We start from the raw sequence: 21,054 nt of genomic DNA, 5'->3' as shown, positions 1-21,054 counted from the left end.
CTTCTCTTTCTGAATCTCTGGGACAATGGGCATGACCCAATCACTTTATTCAACCTTGAAGAGAATTCCAGATGCCTCCAACCTCTGCAGTTCTGCATCTACCTTAGGGCATAGTGCGTAAGGCACTGAGCGCGCTTTATTAAATCTTAATATTGCTGTTTCATCCAGTTCAATTCTGGCCTTCATGCCCTTGAATTTACTAATCCTCTTCTCATTAGCATTAAGCAGCTGTATCAGTCTCTGGTTAGTGCTACTATTTGGGCAGCTGTTGCCTGTTGATGCCACACTGAAAGCTTTGATTGAGTGTCAGTCTAGTTGGATTTTTCTCAACTATTCACATCCAAAAAGTGCTGGCCCTCCACCTTTCAACACAAAGCTCTAACTGTTGTGTTTGGCCTCCATATGTCATATTTACTTTCAGTTTGCCTTTGGGAGACACGTTTTTGCCTGTGCGAGTCTTTAGCCTCAATGAGGTCTTCTCTCATGGTACTTTAGAAAAGAGTAGTCTGTGGTAGTCTGCCTCTGGAATTATGGGCAAAGCTGACCCTGTATCCTACAACCCTTTCGTTTACATTGGACACATCTATTGTGACCCAGATGACTTTGTGATCTGCTTCAGTTATGCTATGCAGTTCTTTGCATCCTTTGCCGCAGTCTCTAACAATATTGCAATGGTCAATGCCGGTTCTAAGGTTAGGTCTCTTTCAGACAGTAGCCTCTTCTGAGTGCTTTGACTGTGCATGCCACACGCATACAAGCCTGGGGTGGGGGGAAAGGGGGCGGAGAGGAGGAGGAGGAGGAGGAGGGGTAGAGTGGGAGATTTGGGGACGTGGGCAGAAGGAGGGAAGAGGGAGGAGGGGTAAGGGGAGAGGGAGGGGAGGGGTGGGAAAGAAGAGGGTGTGGGGGCAGGGGTGGGGAGAGAGGTGGGGAGAGAGGGGAGAGGGGAGAGAGGGGAGAGGGGAGAGGGGGGTGAGGGGGAGAGAGGGGAGGGGGGAGAGGGGAGGGGGGAGGGGGGAGAGGGGGAGGGGGAGAGAGAGGGGGAGAGGGCTGGAGGGAAGGGGAGAGGGAGAGAGGAGGGGAGGGGAGAGGGAGAGAGGAGGGGAGGGGTGATGAGAGGGGGGTTGGGGAGGAGGTGGGGAGTGTGGGGAGAGGGGAGAGAGCAGGAAGGAGGACGGGGAGAGGGAAGAAGGCTTTGGGGAGAGGGGGTGGGGAGGAGGACAGTGGAGGGAGCGGGGAGGAGGGTTGGAAAAGGGGAAAGAGGGAGAGGGGAAGAGGGAGGGAAGGGGAGAGGGAAGGGGAAGGGATGGGGAGAGGTGGGGAGAGGGGTGGGGGAGAGGGGTTGGCGAGAGAAGGATTAGGGAGAGTGGAAGGGGGAGTGGGAGAGAGGTGGGGACAGAGGGTGGAGAGAGGGAGAGAGGGCAGGAAGGGGAGAGAGGGAGAGGGCAGGAAGGAGGGAGGGTGAGAGGGAGAAGGGAGTTGGGGAGAGTGGGAGGAGGGGTGGAAGGGGGAGTGGGTAGAGGGGAAAGGGGGTAGGGGAGAGAGTGGGGGAGGGGGAGACAACAACGCACTGGCCTAGACAATAGCGCATGCACAAACAACAGATCAATGCGTAATACTAAGGCGATGGGGGGTTGTCATTGCTCTAAAGGAAGTAGATCCATAAGTTACAGGACCCAACTCATTTACACTCAGTGGCCACTTTATTAGGTACATCTGTTCATTAATGCAAATATCTAATCAGCCAATCATGTGGTAGCATTTCAATGCATAAAAGCATGATCTAGAGTTTCAGTTATTATTTAGGCGAAACAAGAATTGGGAAGAAATGTGAACAGAATATGGTGTGAACAAATTCACTGAACAGCAGTTTTGAAGGAGAAAACACCTTGTTAATGAGAGAGGTCAGAAGAGAATGGCCAGACCGGTTCAAGATGACAAAAAGGCAAATTACCACACATTACAACAGTGGTGTGTAGAAGACCATCTCTGAATGCACAACATGTCAAACCTTCAAAGGGGTGGGCTACAGCAGCTAACATATTGGAGGTACCTAATGAAATGGTCACTGAATATAAATCTGTTTCAGAATAGTCAACATTTTAAAATTTAATTCACAGTACCTAATAGTTTTTGTGGTTACACCATACGATAATTCTCAACAAATAAACATCAATCCAACAAATTTCTTGCTTGAATTTTTCTTCTTGAAAATGTATAAAGTTGAAGAATTGTTGAAGAAGAAATCTGTGTTACAGTGTATGAGGGAATTTGGGCAAAACCACACCTTCAAAAAGGGCTGCCATTGAAATTCAGAATTTTAAGATTTTATTCTATTTAGAGACATGGAGCAGAATAGGCACTACCAGCCCTTTGAGGCACATTGCCCAGTAAACCCAGACAACCCTCACTTAACTCTAATCTAATCACAGGACAGGTTACAATGACCTGGTATGTCTTTGGACTGTGTGAGCAAACTAGAGGATCCATAGAAAATCTACTCATGTCACAGGAAAGACATACAGATACTCCTTGCAGAGGATGTTGGGATTGAACTCCAGATTCCGATGCACTGAACTGTAATAATGTCATGCTAACCACTACACTACTGTGGCATCTTATTTTCTTGAGCCATAGGTCAAGCTTTAAGATCAAGGTTGAATTTAATGTCAAATGCACAAGGACAATGAAAAACTTACAGCAGCATCACAGGCGCATAGCATCATATAAGTAGCATTCACAAAAAAAAAACAAATTAAACTACATGCATTTTTACAAGAAAGAACACAGTGAGAAAATATGTCCATTTTAGTTCAAAGTGATCATAGTTTTGCTCAACTCTGGTGATTAGTGGCATAGAAGTTGGTTCAAGAACTGAATGATTGAAGGGAAGCAGCTGTTCTTGAACTTGGTGATGTGGGTCTTCAAGCCTCCTGCCCAACGGTAGCTTCAAAAAATGGAATGGTCCAGATAGTGGGTATCTTTGATGATAGATGTTGCTTTCTTGAGGCAGTGCTTCCTGTAAATACCACTGAATGTGAAGATATGCTCATGATGTATTAGGCAAGAGTCCACTACTCTCTGCAGATTCTTGTATTTTTGTGCATTTGAGTTGCTATACCAGACCATGATGGAACCTGTCAGGATACTGCCAACAGTACATCTTACCAAAGCACAGATCATCCTGACTGTTTTGCTCAATTATCTAGTTTACCAGTAATGTTGTTTGATTTGATCGAACATTTGGTTTAGTTTTGACTTGCAGGTCATTATATTAGCTGTTAAAATCAAAGTAATTTATTCTCCTTTGGTGTTACTTTACGGTTTACTAAACATATGTCAGAATGAACTCTGATCTTTTCAATCATGCAGTCAACATGTCAATTTCCATGGCAACACAGAGCAACTCTTTCTTTCATGTTCAAAGTACTTTTGATGGACACGAATTACATTTTAAAATTCAAACAACCGTCCCATCTGCATTTTAAGCTGTATAAAGATGTTATCATTCATAGCACATAAACTCTGGTTCACAGCTTTTTGCCTAGGTGAATGAAATACGGAACAGGTTCCCTCTGATGACATGTATTGTTTTTCCACATTGAGGGGAAAGAAGTAACAGATTTATTCATTAAATTACCCATTCCCTTTCATGCCTCTATTCAACAAAATATGGATCTTGAATATTTAATCTTCATCTGTTTAATTGCAACATGGTATATTTAATACATGGAGAATGACAGATGGTTAGGACTTTATTACAAGGTTGCTGTGTGCTTCTGGGGATACAGTAACATTAAGGAGGACAGTGGAATTAGAAGAGCTTACAACCACTTGGATCAATGTTTATATCAGCACCTATGCAGCCATTTCATTTCTCTGTGATATCAAACCCCATCACCAGCACCTTCATTTTCAAAGGCAATATATGGAAAGCTTTCTAACCAGATTTACTATACACAACATGAAAATCTGTATTATTTACAATATAGATTATTTTAAGAAATTCCTAGATAGGCATAAGATTCTTTAAGGTTGTTATAGCCAAGTGAAGGAGGTGGTAATGGAGTAAGCTCCATTACCTATTAAACACCCCAATGGTGTGCACTTCAAATCGCCTCTGACAACCACGTCCAACTCCTGGCCTCCCAGTGTGGCTTAGCTACTAAGTCTGGCAGAATCATTTCTACTGACAGGAGAAGGGAAAAGGTGGATTACTGCTGCCTTAAAACCAGTTGCTTTGGGTAGATGGGGCTCAACAGCCACGGTTGGCAGCTCATCGAGGCGAAGGAAAATGCTGATCACAAACCTGATTGCCTTATGGCTATACCCACTCATGGGGAAGGGTTCCGGAATAAATTCCAAAGGAAAAGTCTGAAGCTGGCATCCCGGAAGCAGTCCTACATTGAGTTCAATGCTGACTGGCAACTCCTATGAAGCTGCTGGTACCAAACCGTATTGTTCTCTGCTGTTCCTCTGGATTCATCAGATGTGTGGAGTGGGTAACAGCTTGCTCTCCACACGGTACCGCCCTGCCTGCGTACCTAGACAGCTAGAATGCTACATTCATGGTCGATTCTGACCTAGGGAGGCCTACGAGATAGGCATAAATGTACGAGATTTTGCAGATGCCGGGAATCCAGAGTAACACACACAAAATGCTGGTTTAATTTGGTATGGATTACATTAATACTGGACTCAAGGTCCAGCTATACATGCAATAGATTTCATAAATCAGCAATGTAAAACAACTGCTGGATGTTTTTGTGTATAAATTTAATATTTTTAAGGCAACAAATATGCATCTGTTCATAAGTTAAATCTAGTAACACTTCAACAACATTTTCCTAGTTCTACAAAGAGAACTACAACAATAATAAACACAAGAGATTCTGCAGGTGCTGGAAATTCTGAGCAACACACACAAAACGTTGTACACAATGAAGGCTCTTACCCCTTCTTTTATCCTCACCCGCCCATCACCTCCATCTGGTGCTACTCCTCTTTCTCTTTCTCCCATGGTCCAGTCTCTATAAGACCATAAGACAAAGGAGCAGAAGTCGGCCATTCGGCCCATTGAGTCTGCTCCACTATTTTATCATGAGCTGATCCATTCTCCCATTTAGTCCCACTCCACCTGCTTTCTCACCATAACCTTTGATGCCCTGGCTACTCAGATACCTATCAATCTCTGCCTTAAATACACCCAATGACTTGGCCTCCACTGCTGCCCGTGGCAACAAATTCCATAGATTCACCACCCTCTGACTAAAAAAATTTCTTTACATTTCTGTTCTGAATGGGCGCCCTTCAATCCTTAAGTCATGCCCTCTTGTACTAGACTCCCCCATCATGGGAAACAACTTTGCCACATCCACTCCGTCCATGCCTTTCAAATGGGGAAAGAATTCATAGTTCTGAGATGCAACGGGACTTGGGAGTCCTCGTACAGGATACCCTTAAGGTTAACCTCCAGGTTGAGTCGGCGGTGAAGAAGGCGAATGCAATGTTGGCATTCATTTCTAGAGGAATAGAGTATAGGAGCAGGGATGTGATGTTGAGGCTCTATAAGGCGCTGGTGGGACCTCTCCTATCAGATTATTTATTCAGACCTTCCCTTCCCTCAGCCACCCACCTTTCCCCACACCTATCACCTGCCAACTTGTACTCCCCCGCCATCTTATTCCTGCTTCTTCCCCCTTCCTTTCCAGTCCTGATGAAGTGTCTTGGCACGAAACATCAATAATTCTCTGAAATTTCCACCACCTCCAATCGGATCCCACCAAACAGATCTTTCCCTCCCCCCCAATTTCTGCTTTCTGCAGGGATAGCTCCCTGCGTGACTCCCTTGTTCATTCATCCCTCCTCACTGATCTCCCTCCTGGCACTTATCCTTGCAAGCAGAACAAGTGCTACACCTATCCTACACTTCCTCTCGCACTACCATTCAGTGCCCCAAACAGTCCTTCCAGGTGAGGCGACATTTCATCTGAGAATCTGTTGGGATCATATACTATGTTCAGTGCTCCCGGTGTGGGCTCTTGTATGTCGGTGAGACCCGACGTAGATTGGGAGACCACTTCGCCGAGCATCTACACTCTGTTCTCCAGAAAAAGTGGGGTCTCCCAGTGGCCCCATCCATTTTAATTCCACTTCCCATTCCCATTCCAATATGTCCATCCATAGCCTCATCCACTGTCAGGATAAGGCCACACTTAGGTTGGAGGAACAACACCTTATATTCCGTTTGGGTAGCCTCAAACCTGATGGCATGAACATCGATTTCTCAAACTTCCAGTAATGCCTCCCCCAACTTCACCATTTCCCATCCCCTTGTCCCTCTTTCATGTTATCGCCTTGCCTGTCCATTGCCTCCCTCTTGTGCTCCTCCTCCCCCTTTTTTCTTTCTCCCATGGCCTTCTCTTTCACCAATCAACTTCCTAGCTGTTTGCTTCATCCCTCCCCCTCCAAGTTTCACCTATCGTCTGGCTTTTCTCTCTCCCCTTCGCCCACCTTTCAAATCTACTCCTCAGCTTTTTTTCTCCAGTCCTGCTGAAGGGTTTTGGCCCGAAATGGCAACTACTTTTTTCCATAGATGCTGCATGGCCTGCTGAGTTCCTCTATTATATATTAAAAATAATCTACTGTACATTTATTCTCAAAACTGTACAAGATTCTTTGTACATTGTTATTCAATATTATCATGCATTTTTACAGCTTTAATATTTATTAAATTTATTTTTGGCTTTTCTTGCTGGTCTTTGTCTACTGTTGCTAACAGTTCATGTCAGAACATAGAACAGAGAACAGTACAGGAACAGGAACAAGGACCTTGGCCCACAATGTTGTGTCAAATCAAATAAATTATTAATCCAATGGCCAACTAAACTAATTCCATTCGCTTACACAATATCCATTTCCTTCCTCTTTCCTCACATTCACGTCCCTATCTAAATATCTCTAAAAGTCTCTACCACCATCCCAGCAAATTCCAGGCAGCCACCACTCTGTCTTAAAAGCTTGTCCCTTACATCTCCTTTAAAATTACCCTTCACCTGAAATGCATACCCTCTGGTATTAGATGTTTCATCTTTGGAACAAAGCAACTGGCCATCTACTCTACCTATGCCTCTCTCAGCCTCCAGCGCTCCAGAGGAAACATCCCTAGTTTGTCCAACCCAGGCAGTTTCTGGTAAGCTTCTTCTGCACCCTCTCTAAAGCTCAACACCATTCCTATAGTGGGGTGTTATTAAATTTACATTTGATAGTTCCAATTCCTGTGATAAAATTTGTTAGCAACTCTGCTGATTTATGTGATATCTTTTGCAGGGTTTGAATCAGGTAACCTGCTCAATTGATAATAGAATGTTTGTGAATATTTACCATGTCAGTGCAGAGCTGGTGAGCTGTGGAGTGAATCTTTTCCTAAAAGTTGAGGAAAATGTTTTGTGTGCTAACAATAAATAGAAGATACAAGTAGTTATTAAATGCATACTAATTACCTGTTTAACCATGCACCTGGCTAACACCTTTGTTCATTCATGCGATAACGCTGGCAAAGGAATATTTTAAGGGAATAGCCGTCTCTATTTCCTGAGGAAACTGAGGTCCTTTAACATCTGCCGGACGATGCTGAGGATGTTCTACGAGTCTGTGGTGGCCAGTGCTATCATGTTTGCTGTTGTGTGCTGGGGCGGTAGGCTGAGGGTAGCAGACACCAACAGAATCAACAAACTCATTCATAAGGCCAGTGATGTTGTGGGGATGGAACTAGACTCTCTGACGGTGGTGTCTGAAAAGAGGATGCTGTCCAAGTTGCATGCCATTTTGGACAATGTCTCCCATCCACTACATAATGTACTGGTTGGGCACAGGAGTACATTCAGCCAGAGACTCATTCCACCGAGATGCAACACAGAGCGTCATAGGAAGTCATTCCTGCCTGTGGCCATCAAACTTTACAACTCCTCCCTTGGAGGGTCAGACACCCTGAGCCAATAGACTGGTCCTGGATTTATTTCCTGGCATAATTTACATATTACTATTTAACTATTTATGGTTTTATTACTATTTATTATTTATGGTGCAACTGTAACGAAAACCAATTTCCCCCAGGATCAATAAAGTATGGCTATTTTATTTATTTATTTGGACTGTATTCCTTGGAGTTTAGAAGAATGAGGGGAGACCTCATAGAAACATTTCAAATGTTGAAAGGCATGGACAGAGTAGATGTGGCGAAGTTGTTTCCCATGATGGGGGAGTCTAGTACAAGAGAGCATGACTTAAGGATTGAAGGGCGCCCATTCAGAACAGAAATGCGAAGAAATTTTTTTAGCCAGGAGGTGGTGAATCTATGGAATTTGTTGCCACGGGCGGCAGTGGAGGCCAAGTCATTGGGTGTATTTAAGGCAGAGATTGATAGGTATTTGAGTAGCCAGGGCATCAAAGGTTATGGTGAGAAAGCAGGGGAGTGGGACAAAATGGGAGAATGGATCAGCTCATGATAAAATGGCGGAGCAGACTTGATGGGCCGAATGGCCGACTTCTGCTCCTTTGTCTTATGGTCTTATTTAGTACTACAGGGCGGAGTGGGTCCTTTTGTCCTTTCAAGCTGCAACACCCCAGCAACCCCTGATAACCCCAATTAACCCTGACCTAATTTCATGACATGTGAATGAAGATAAACCTGATTCTGATATAGGTCTCTATTGGGGACTGAGATTGGGAATGGGGCAGGGAGGTGTAAATCCTGGTTGGGAAAATGGGAAGGGAGAGGGAAGCACCAGCAAGACAAGCTATAATGATCAATAAACCAATTGTTTGGAATCATATGACCTTACCTGGTGTCTCAGAGCTGGCTGTGACTGCACCTTCACCACCCTCCTGCCCTGGCACTCTTCCTCTGCCAAATGCTCCACATTCCTCCCGCAGTACCCCACTCTCACCATTCTCAATATCCTTAGCTCCTGCCAGATTTACAAACTTGCTTTCAGCTTGACGTTTTCAAATACAGTACTGTGCAAGTCTTAGGCACCTTAGCTATATTTGTGCCTAAGACTTTTGCACAGTACTGTATTTAGTCATTCATTCAGAGATACAGTGCAGAACCAGCTCTTTCACCCCAATAAGCTGCACCACCAGCAACCCACTTATTTCATGCTAGCCTAATCGCAGGACAAGTTACAATGACCAGTTAACCAACTGACTAGTCTGTGGGAGGAAATTGGAGCACTTGGAGGAAACCCATGCAGTTCACAGGGAGAACGTACAAAGTCCTTACAGACGGTGCCGGAATTCTTGCCATCATTTCAAGCACCGTGTCCCTGATCATGCGCATCTTGTTATTATTGCTTTGTTGTGCTCACTTGTTCCCATGGATATTGTTGTTAGAGGGTAGAGTTACTTCTGAAAGTTACCTATCCTCAAAGACTTTGCGCCTTAAGCCAAGTATACTGTAGTTGCCTGCAATGTGTTTGTTACTGTTACATAACATTACTCAAGAGGGGCCCAGGGCCCATTTAATTCATCTTTTCATTGGGATGCTTTGATGAGTTATGTCTAAATGGATAAGCTTATACAAACCAAACTTAGGCATTTTTTCATTGATGAAACTGCAAAGTATTGCTGCCATTTTTTGTTGTTATTATTTAACTTTTTTTTATTGAGACACAGCGTAAAGTAGGCCCTTCTGACCCTTCGAGCTGTGCTGCTCAGCAATCCCCCAATTTAATCCTAGCCTAATCATGGTACATTTTCACAATAACCAATTAATGTACCAACAGGTATGATAACATGACTGGCCTATGTTAACCCCTGTGATGTGGGTGAAATCTAGAGCACCCGGAGGAAACCCACGTGGTCACATGGAGAACGCATGAACTGCTTACATGCAGCAGTGGAGTCAAAACCACGTCAGTGATTGCTGGAGTTGTAATAGTGTTGCGCTAACTGCGATGCTACCATGCTGCCTTTTATGAGGTACTAAACCAAAACAAAAATGGTCAACTTTGCTATAATTACTTTTCAGATGTTTCACATTAATCCCCGTGAGAAATAAGTAATTTGTTCACCTTAATAGTCCCCTTAACATTTCTAAATTAATATCTGGGAAACCACCTAGTGTAAACCTTTAGAGATTTGGAAAATAATTGGACTTTAATGATGGTACTGATTTACTTTTCAAATTGCTAAATTTTGTTTTAAGGTTCCAAGTACATTTATTATCAAAGCATGTATACATTACACAACCTCGAGATTTGTCTCTTTACAGGCAGGCACAAAACAAAGAAACCCCAAAAGAACCTATTTTTAAAAACCTGTCAAACATTTAATGTGCAGAGAGAAAAAAACAAACTAATCTTGCAAACAATAAAAGTAAACAAAATATCATTCAGAACTGATATTTTATGAAAGAAAGAAAACCAGGTATCACTGCAGCCGGAGCAGGACACAGCCTCAGTTCAGAGCAGAGCTGAGTAGACATGGCAGAGCAGCTTGCCTAACTGGCCCGTCCCTGGCCTCCTGACCTCTTCAATCTGGCCCAGCACCTAAATCATCCAAACATCGGATTGTTCCTTGTTCTCAAACCGCTTTAGGCCCTGGACCCTACCACCACAATTTGGCCCATACTTAACCTATCCAATTCAGCCTGGTGTTAAATCAATCAAACATCAGGTCTTTTCTCACTCTCGGGGTCACCTCGACCCCACCTCTCCATTGTTAGCAGTGATCATTATTAATAAAGTATTTAGTAGTTTTCTTTATTTTGTTTGCCACCTATAAGTAGTCTCTGGGCATCAGCACCATCTTAAACTAGATGTCTCTTTCTACTATTTTTATGTTTTAACAGATTTCTGTTAATGTTTATTCACTAGGTTATGTCTAACAACCGACCTCCTTGATGAGCAAGAGAAGTATTGGCAGTCATTGGGTTTAAAGTATCATTGATAGTTGGTCTCTTGGGTTGGAGAAAGATTCAGAAAGAGGAAGTGTCAGAAACGGTCCCAGTGAATTTTGAGTGTAGGGAGAAGACCTGATGTAGAATCTTTGATGATCCCCCCACCAGATACAGGTTGATATGCTGAGTTCCTAAAGCAGTGTGTTTTTCTTTACTGCAGATTCCAGTATCTATGATCTCGTTTCTCTAAGGGAAGTATCATTTCAATTACATAGCAACCAACTTGTTCAAAGCTTTTTCTCCCTCCAAATCCAGTGTTGTTTAATTTGAACAATGGCAGAAATAACAGCTTTGGCAGATACTATAACAAGATCATCATTCAAAAATAACAAAGAAAATGTCTATTTGAAATGCACTGATTTTCACCCTGGCATTTAGTATCATTAAAGCTTCAATTGCAACTCTTTTACAATTTTTTTTCTAGTGTTCTTCAAAGCAAGTCCTTGACATTTAAATGTTTTTAAGGAGGATATTATAAACAAGTATTTCTTGTTAGTTCATTGTATAAGTCTTCTAAAATAAGATTTGTACAATCTTCACACAAACTCAAGACCTTTCCTTTTCATGGCTTGATTCATCCAAAAGGGTAAATTCTAAAAGATTTGGGAATACCACTGTTAACAGGTAAACCACTAAGTGTAATCTATTGACAACTGAGTAACTTACAGAAAAGGGTTCCTTAATGACTCACTTGCCTTTATACTGTAAAAGGTCTTCTCTGAATGTTGGATGTATTATTCATTTCCTGGCACTAAAAAGTTTTTCATTAAAACCAAAAATTTGAAGTAGACTGAAATGAAGAAAAAAATCATTTGTAATTTTGTAAATCTAGAACTTAATGGTATTTTATTTTTTAATTATATTTAACACTTATTAGTAATAAAATATTTAACAAGATAAAAATGTAGTCTTATAACTATATTTAATCTCATTTGACACATTTCCTTTAGTACACTTCTTTTCTGTCACGCTTCCTACTTTATGTTGTCTTCCAAATAATGTGTCCCAAATATTCAAGACTAGCTTATTTACAATTATAATGTTGCACGATCTTGTACATGATTAGAATAACCAATTTTTCATGCTTCCATATCCACCTTTATATGAGAGTTTCAATATTAAAATTATTTTTTGAAATAAAATAATTATAGGGGAAAAATACTATCTAATTTAAAGGAGTTTTGATTCTGAGGCCAAGCTCAATTACTGTAATTGACATGATACATTGATTTCTGGAAACTGTAGGTTTTGGCATCAATCATGTTTCTGTGACCTTTGTTTGCATTTCAGTATAACTGTGATGAGTTTTGCAGACAAGATGAATCCAACATCCAACATACGGTTGTAAACAGTATCCAGAAAGTGCACTGATTTCACAAGTAGGGAATGGCTTCATGTCAAAACTTCCAGATAGAAGTTTTATTTTGGATGGACATGTTAAAATGGATGAGGAACTTTCCTTTTATTTCATTTCGGCTTTGTCTATTTTCTGGAGGAAAACTAATGCAAGAATGTTTCTATTCAGATATTAGGCCACCACAGTGCTTTCTTTCCAGATATCATGGCTGGCATATGTTAAAATAATCAACTAGAAATGATTAAACAAAAACAGACTTTAATGCACAAGAAGAAAAGGGTTGACCAATAGCTTGATACAGATAGATCTCATAGCTGAATAATCACAATTTGAACAGCTGGCTCTACGTGTATAAACAATCAGCAGAAATACAGCTTTTAAATTGTCCATTTCCCCAACACCAGTGGAAATACACTGCACACCCTACATGGCTGCATCAATCTTTTAGTGTAAAAATGCCTGTCAGTTGTTTCTTTGTCACCTACACATGCATATTTATTCTCAGCTCTCACTTGCCATTCATACATTGAAGAGCCTCAATGGAATCTTTGACATATCTTTACCAACTTGTATGCACGTTTCCTTTTTAAACCATTAAAATCACTATATTTACATCAACCTTTTGCTAAAATTAGCAAACAAAGGATATAGTATACTATCTAAATTCATTTTTATTTTGCATTGCATTCAAGACTACAATGTTAACTGATATAGCAAAGCGCTAATTTTCAGAAAGTGTCACCTGGATTTAATCATCTCCATACCACTAGAAGCAGACACTGCAGTAACAGTTTGGATAGCTTTTCCGTCAAATTTCTATTTTGGACCTTTCTCATAAGATGAAGCAACTCATTACTGTAAGAGCTCTACAGCAGTTTAAACAATTATTTTGCTGTTCGAGGTTAGTCAATGTTAGTTGAGGGTGACATTGGGAATTAAAATATCCAGAATTGTATTCCAATCCTTACGTGTACTGTGAGATTACATTTACAGCCCCATGCTGTTACAGGTCAGGATAAAGTTTTGCAGCCACTCCCCATCCAATTAACCTTCACCCATCTCTGCTGCTACAGCAGTAACCAATTACATAGAATTAACTGTGATCATATTCCTCTGTAGGTGCAAGATCTACAGACCCAAAACAGACATCATTTTGTTCCTAGATAACAGGCTCAACCAAGTTTCCAAGTTTGAATACTGACCTAATGTTTTTGTACATTAACAAGGGATAGTTAGCACCTCTCCAATAAAGCTAGTCAAAACCATCCCCAATTTTGTTTTTGAGCATGAGATTGCCTCACTCAGAAATACATTTATGCATCTAATTTAGAAATAAAATACAAGAGTAAATGATTTGCCGGATTTCTTCCAAAGACAAAGGTGATGAATATACATTGACATCTGATACTAGCATTCATCAGGTCAATTTTGCTAACAGAATGAACTGAATTCACAATTACATACAATAGTTTATTATCTATTGAAGGTGTTTCACTGGTCCCTATTTCTCTACTAAGAGGGAGCAGTAAGGGTTTAAAGAAAACCACTGTATGGAATGATTCTGTATAGACTTGATGGCAATTCCCTTGCCTGACTTTTTAAAAATAAACTCTTACCCCTCCCTGAATAATTGTGCTTGCATTGATGATAGATTCTTCCACACAAAAAAAAGATGTATTTACGTCAATCCCCTAATTATACAGTATATGCAAGATGTTACATTTTAAAATCATTATTTGCAGCCTCCATAGTCTGAGGAAAGTATCCTGTTATTATAACACTGATATAATATTCCTTAATTATCAGCAATGTGGCACACAATGTTGCTTTTCTGTACGGGCAAAGTTCAAATGTTGTATGTATAACTAAAGATCTTTTTATAAGGAAGCACAGTGCTAATATTAATATGGTCTGTTATTCAAGCCAGCCCCAAAATGGTAACTATAATAGATAAATTGACTGAAGAATACATCCTGCCTAGTCCCCAATTTGCATATAAAGCAGTTTTAAATCCCAAGTAGCAAAGTAAAAACGATAAATGATGTTAACATTTATATGAATAACAGTGATAAAGACAATACAAATCAACAGTAATTACTTGCAGTATTTTTTTACAGCACAGTAAGGTATAATTTCCCTGAAATAAAACCTATCATATGGCCACTTCTTCCATTTGACCTAAAACATATCCCCAGATGCTTTGAGATTGAAAGAGTTGTCCATGATTTGCTGTAGCTCTCCAAGATGTGTATTCTTGTTACCTGTGGCAGGTGCAGCTGCAGGTTCACGACCAACATACCTATGGGAAGATAAAATCAATTCAAATGGCAGATTTTGATTCTCACTCCAAACACACTCGGTGGCCACTTTCTAAGGTATATCTGTACACCCTGCTCAGTAATGCAATTATCTAATCAGCCAATCATATGGCAGCAGCTCAATACATAAAAGCATGCAGACATGGTCAAGGGGTTCAGTGTTGTTCAGAGAAAACATCAGAATAGGGAATAAATAGGCATTAGGTGACTTTGACTGTGAAATGATCATTGGTGCCAGAACGTATCGAGGCGACTGAACCCGATGTTTGGACAACGATTTAGGCGCCGGGCCAGATTGAAAAGGTCAGGTTATTGGGGCCTGGGGCAAAGGACAGGTTGGTTCAGCTCACTGCTCCACTCTGCGTTGAACTAAATGTATATGGACAGACTTTCTTTGTGGACTTCAGTTCAGAACGCTATTTGCTTGCTTATTGTTTGCATTTGTTTTATTTTCCTCCGCACTTTGGGTGTTTGATGGTTCTCTTTGTTTTGTGGCTGCTAGCTAAGAGACGAATCTCAAGGTTGCATAATGTACACACACTTTGAACTCTGATCAGGCGGTTTGAGTATCTCGGAAACTGCAGATCTCCTGAGATTTTCCAAACAGTCTCTAGAGTTTACAGAGAATGGTGCAAAAAAAAAAGGAGTGGCAGTTCTATGGGGACAAACACCTTGTTAATGAGAGAGGTCAGAGGAGAATGCCCAGACTGGTTCAAGCTGACAAGAAGGCAACAGTAACAACAGTGTGCATTACAGCATCTCTAAGTGCATCACACATTGAACCTTGAAGTGGATAGTCTACAGAAGCAGAAGACCATGAATCTCCTATACCTAATAAAGTGGCCACTGAGTGCATATGAACAGAAGTAAAAAAAAATACAAACCCCATTTCCAGAAAAGTTGGGATATTTTCCAAAATGCAATAAAAACAAAAATCTGTGATACGTTAATTCACGTGAACCTTTATTTAACTGACAACAGTACAAAGAAAAGATTTTCAATAGTTTTACTGACCAACTTAATTGTATTTTGTAAATATACACAAATTTAGAATTTGATAGCTGCAACACACTCAACAAAAGTTGGGACAGTTAAAATAAGATTGAAAAGTGCACAGAATATTCAAGTAGCACCGGTTTGGAAGACTCCACATTAAGCAGGCTAATTGGTAGCAGGTGAGGTATCATGACTGGGTATAAAAGTAGCGTCCATCAAAGGCTCAGCCTTTGCAAGCAAGGATGGGTGGCACTGCCTAAGAAACCGTCATGCTACTGTGACAATTATAGCCACCTGGGCTCAGGAGTACTTTGGAAAACCATTGTCACTCAACACAGTCCATCGCTGCATCCAGAATTGCAACTTGAAACTGTATTACGCAAGGAGGAAGCCATACATCAACTCTATACAGAAACGCCGGTGAGTTCTCTGGGCCCGAGCTCATCTCAGGTGGACCGAAAGACTGTGAAACTGTGTGCTATGGTCATATGAGTCCACATTTCAGCTAGTTTTCGGAAAAAATGGGCATCGAGTTTTCCATACCAAAGATGAAAACGACTATCCAGATTGTTATCAGCGAAAGGTGCAAAAGCCAGCATCTGTGATGGTATGGGGGTGCATCAGTGCCCACAGCATGGGTGAGTTGTATGTATGTGAAGGTACCATTGACTCTGAGGCGTATATATGGATTTTAGAGAGACGTATGTTGCCATCAAGGCGACATCTCTTCCCGGGACGTCCATGCTTATTCCAGCAGGACAATGCCAGTCCACATTCTGCACGGGCTACAACAGCGTGGCTTTGTAGACACAGAGTGTGTGTGCTTGACTGGCCTGCTGCCAGTCCAGATCTATCTCCTATTGAAAATGTATGGCGCATCATGAAGAGGAGAATCAGACAACAGAGACCACAGACTGTTGAGCAGCTGAAGTCTTATATCAAGCAAGAATGGACAAAATTTCCATTTGCAAATCTAGTACAATTAGTATCCTCAGTTCCAAAACGATTAAAAAGTGCTACTAAAAGGAAAGGTGATGTAACACAATAGTAAACATGCCTCTGTCCCAACTTTTGTTGAGTGTGTTGCAGCCATCAAATTCTAAATTTGTGTATACTTACAAAATACAATTAAGTTGGTGAGTAAAACTATTGAAAATCTTTTCTTTGTACTTTTGTCAGTTAAATAAAGATTCACGTGAATTAACATATCACAGATTTTTGTTTTTATTGCATTTTGGAAAATATCCCAACTTTTCTGGAAATGGGGTTTGTAGGTTTTTTACCTGAAAAATCGTAGGGTTTTATTTTTAACCTACATAGAAGGATATTGGTAAAATGTTTTATCAAATAACACTAACTAAAACATGATCCTGGATTCTAATCAACATTCTTTAAATTGGAGATAGTTAAGGGATACTGTGTGGGCAAAACTGCCAGCACTAAATGGAATAGATTGAGTGAGCATGGACTTTTCTCTCTGGAAGGAAGGAGGATGACAAGAGACTTGATAGAGGTGTACAAGAGGCATAGGTCAAAGGAACAGCCAGAGACATTATCCCAAGGCAGAAATGGCTAACACAAAGGGGCATAATTTTAAAGTGATTGGAGGAAAGTATATGCAGGATGTCAGAGGCAAGCCTTTATATACAGAGTGGTAAGTGCATAGACGCCACCGCCAGGGTTGGTGGTAGAGGCAGATACATTAGGGACATAAGAAATTCTTAAGTAGGCACATGGATGATAGAAAAATGGAAGGCTATGTGGGAGGGAAGGGGTAGATTGATCTTAAAGTAGGTTATAAGATAGGCACAACATTGTGGGCTGAAGGGCCTGTACTGTGCTGTAGCTCGTGCTCAAATATTAACACTTGAAATTGCAGAAAGAACAAATGGTTAAACTTGCAATCTAGCTCTAGCACATGACGACATTTCAATAAATCACATTTCATTATGTACCTCAATGGCTTGTACTCCTGCCTGTATGTCTCAAAATTCTAGGTTCAAGACCCATGGCAAATATTTAGGCTGCCATTTTTAATGCACTGTTACATGTCTTTTGGAAGAGGTGTTAAACTGAGGGCATGTCTTTCAAGTGGGCAGTAAACATCCCATGGCATTTACTTTGGTTTACAGCTCCAGTGACCCAGGTTTGATGCTGGGTGAGAAAGATGTCAGTGCAGAGTTTTTGCATTCTCGCCTCGACCATGTGAGCCTCCTCAGGATGTTCTGGTTTCCTTCCACAAAGACATGGAGGTAAACTTAATTAGCCACTACATTCTCCTTAATATAGTTAATAGCCAGAAGAATCAAAGAGTGTTGATGGGCATATGTGTGAGAGAACAGGTTGCAGGGGCACGGAGACAGAAGGGAAGAGGGAATGGAAGTAATGGAATCATTCTGCTGGGAGATGGCATGGACTTGATGGGCCAAATGATTCAATACTGTTATGAATTACAACAAGGTAAACATTTTACCATGTTTCCAAGGAATGTGAACCAAGGGAATTGAGTTTTTACCTTGCCAACTGGGCTTCATGCTGCATATACCAATCTGAAGGATTGGTCAACAGCAGGTCCAAATGTCAGATTCCAGCGATTCTCTGAGGATGGAGGTCAGGTTGGAAGGCACTGACGACGAAGATCATGATCTCCAAGACCAAGGATCATAATCGACAGGCCCCAAGGATGAGGGGTCGGGGTGGGGGTAGGGGGTAGGAAAGATTTGTTTTGCTGTTGTTGTTGTCTTGTTGTATATCAACTACATGTTGTTCTGCTGCATAATGTTGTCATGCTATGTGGCGCTGCAAGCATGGCAATGCTGGGGGTTGCCCCAGTACATGTTCAGATTTGTTAATTAGTAATGAAAATAATGGATTTTACTGTATGCTTTGATATACAAGTGATTAATAAACCTAATCTAATCAAGATCCATCCTCTAGTTTGCATCAGTTAGCTTTTTCTTACGGCAAAAGAAGGAAATTTAATTATAAGCTTAAACCTAGGTGCTTACCGAACTGATTTTTCATACTGTGACAATGTCTTGAATCGAGGCTTCACATAGTTGTAATACCCCATGTTTTTGTGTTCTTCTTGGCACCAGACAATGTCAGCGTCAGGATATCCGTCAATTTCTTTTTTCAACAGGTCATATGGGAATGGGGACAACTGCAAACAGAAGACATGATAACTGATACAACTGTGGGGAGAAATTAAAATCAGTAACTAATGTTATCAGTTTTATTTCCTTCCTAGGAAATACATTTCACCCTTAACCATGACCTCTGGTTGTAGTCCCATCCAACCTCAGTGGAAAAAGTCTGCTTGCATTTACCATATTTATACCCCTAATTTTGTATACCTCTATCAAATATCCTCTCAATCTTCCACATTCCAAGGAATAAAGTCCTGACCTATTCAATCTTTCCTTACAACTTGGGACTTCCAGACCTGGCAATGTCCTTGTAAATTTTCTCTGTGTTCTTTCCACCTTATTCACATCTTTCCTGTAGGTAGGTAACCAAAACTGCACACAGCACTCCAAGTTAGGCCTCACCAATGTCATTTACAACTTCAACATAACATCCTACCTCCTGTACTCAATACTTTGATTTATGAAGGCCAATGTGCTAAAAGCTTTCTTTAGGATCCCATTTACCTGTGATGCCACCTTCAAAAGATTATGGACCTGTATTCCCAGATCGCTTTGTTCTACTGCCTGATAATTCACTATGTAAGACCTATCCTGGTTGGTCTAACTGAAATGCAACACCTTACACTTGTCTGCATTAAATTGCATCTGCCATTTTTTAGCCCAGTTTTCCAGCTGGTCCAGATTCTGCTGGAAGTTATGATAGCCTTACTCACTGTCCAATATGATGGCAGAATATAGCATTAATGGCAAGACTCTTGGCAGTGTGGAGGATCAGAGGGATCTTGGGGTCTGAGCGCACACGACACTCAAAGCTGCTAAGCAGGTTGACTCTGTAGTTAAGAAGGCATACGGTGTACTGGCCTTCACCAATCGTGGGATTAAGTTTAGGCGCTGAGAGGTAATGTTTGCAGCTATATAGGACCCTGGTCAGATCCAACTTGGAATACTGTGCTCAGTTCTGGTCACCTCACTATAGGAAGGATGTGGAAACCATAGAAGGGGTGCAGAGGAGATTTACAAGGATGTTGCCTGGATTGGGGAGCAGGCCTTATGAGAACAGGTTGAGTGAACTCGGCCTTTTCTCCTTGGAGCGACGGAGGATAAGAGGTGACCTGATAGAGGTGTACAAGGTAATGAGAGGCATTGATCATGTGGATAGTCAGAGGCTTTTTCCCAGGGCTGAAATGGCTAGCACAAGAGGGCATAGTTTTAAGTGCTTGGAAGTAGGTACAGAGAAGATGTCAGGGGTAAGTTTTTTTTAACAGAGAGAGTGGTGAGTGTATAGAATGGGCTGCTGGCAGTGGTGGTGGAGGTGGAAACGATAGGGTCTTTTAAGAGACTCCTGGATGGATACATGGGGCTTAGAAAAATAGAGAGCCATGGGTAAGCCTAGGTAGTTCTAAGGTAAGGACATGTTTGGCACAGCTTTGTGGGCTGAAGGGCCTGTATCGTGTTGTAGGTTTTCTATGTTTCTATGTTCTATGTTTCAATACACCCCAAATCTTGGTGTTACCTGCAAATTTGCTGAACCAGTTAATCACATTATCATCCAGATCACTGACATAGAGGACAAAGAACAATGGACCTAGCACTGATCCCTGTGGCACTCCACTAGTCACAGGCCTCCAGTCAGAGAGGCAACCATCTACTACCACTCTCTGGCTTTTCCCACAAAGCCAATGTCCAATCCAATTTACTACCTCATCTTGAATGCCGAGCAACTGAACCTTCTTGACCAAACTCCCATGCAGAATCTTGTCAAATGCCTTACCAAAAATTGAGGTAGACAACATCCATTGCTTTGCCCTCATCAGCTTTCCTGGTAACTTCTTTAAAAGGCTCAGTAAGATTGGTTAGACATGCACAAAGCCATGATGACTACTCTTGATCAGTCCATCTCTATCCAAATACTTATATATCTGGTCCCTCAGAATGCCTTCCAATAACTTTCCCTCTGCTGATGTCAGGCCCACCAGCCTCTAATTTCCTGGTTTATTTTAACAGCACTTTCTTGAACAGCAGAACAACATTTGCTATCCTCCAATCCTCCTGTACCTCACCTGTTGCTACGGATGTTTTAAATATCTCTGCTAGGGCCCCAGCAATTTCTGCACTTGCCTCCTGCAGAGGGAACTCTCGTCAGGCCCTGGGGATTTATCCACCCTAATTTGCCTCAGGACAATAAAGACCTCCTCCTCCGTAATCTGTATAGGGTCATGAAGTTGATGCCACTTCTCTAGATTCTATGTTCTTCCGAGTAAATACAGATGCAAAAAA

The 21,054-nt window shown here is 41.4% G+C and overlaps 1 protein-coding gene across 3 annotated transcripts in view; it reads right to left on the bottom strand.

Moving 5' to 3' along the window:
• Window positions 1-12,548: 12,548 nt before the first annotated feature.
• Window positions 12,549-21,054, bottom strand: part of LOC134358317 (2-oxoglutarate dehydrogenase-like, mitochondrial) — a 98,547-nt gene continuing 90,041 nt past the window's right edge. For all 3 annotated transcript variants that reach the window (XM_063070416.1, XM_063070418.1, XM_063070417.1), the window contains 2 exons: window positions 18,637-18,791; window positions 12,549-14,613 (listed from right to left, as the gene is read on the bottom strand). In XM_063070416.1, the coding sequence (XP_062926486.1) occupies window positions 14,493-14,613; window positions 18,637-18,791 (276 nt within the window). In that variant the 3' untranslated portion in view covers window positions 12,549-14,492. The remainder of the gene's footprint in view (window positions 14,614-18,636; window positions 18,792-21,054) is intronic.

The sequence above is a fragment of the Mobula hypostoma genome, chromosome 18, assembly GCF_963921235.1.
Source record: "Mobula hypostoma chromosome 18, sMobHyp1.1, whole genome shotgun sequence".
NCBI lineage: Eukaryota > Metazoa > Chordata > Chondrichthyes > Myliobatiformes > Myliobatidae > Mobula > Mobula hypostoma.
Note: the sequence above shows the minus strand (reverse complement) of the source record. Positions and strands in the feature narration are given on the sequence as shown.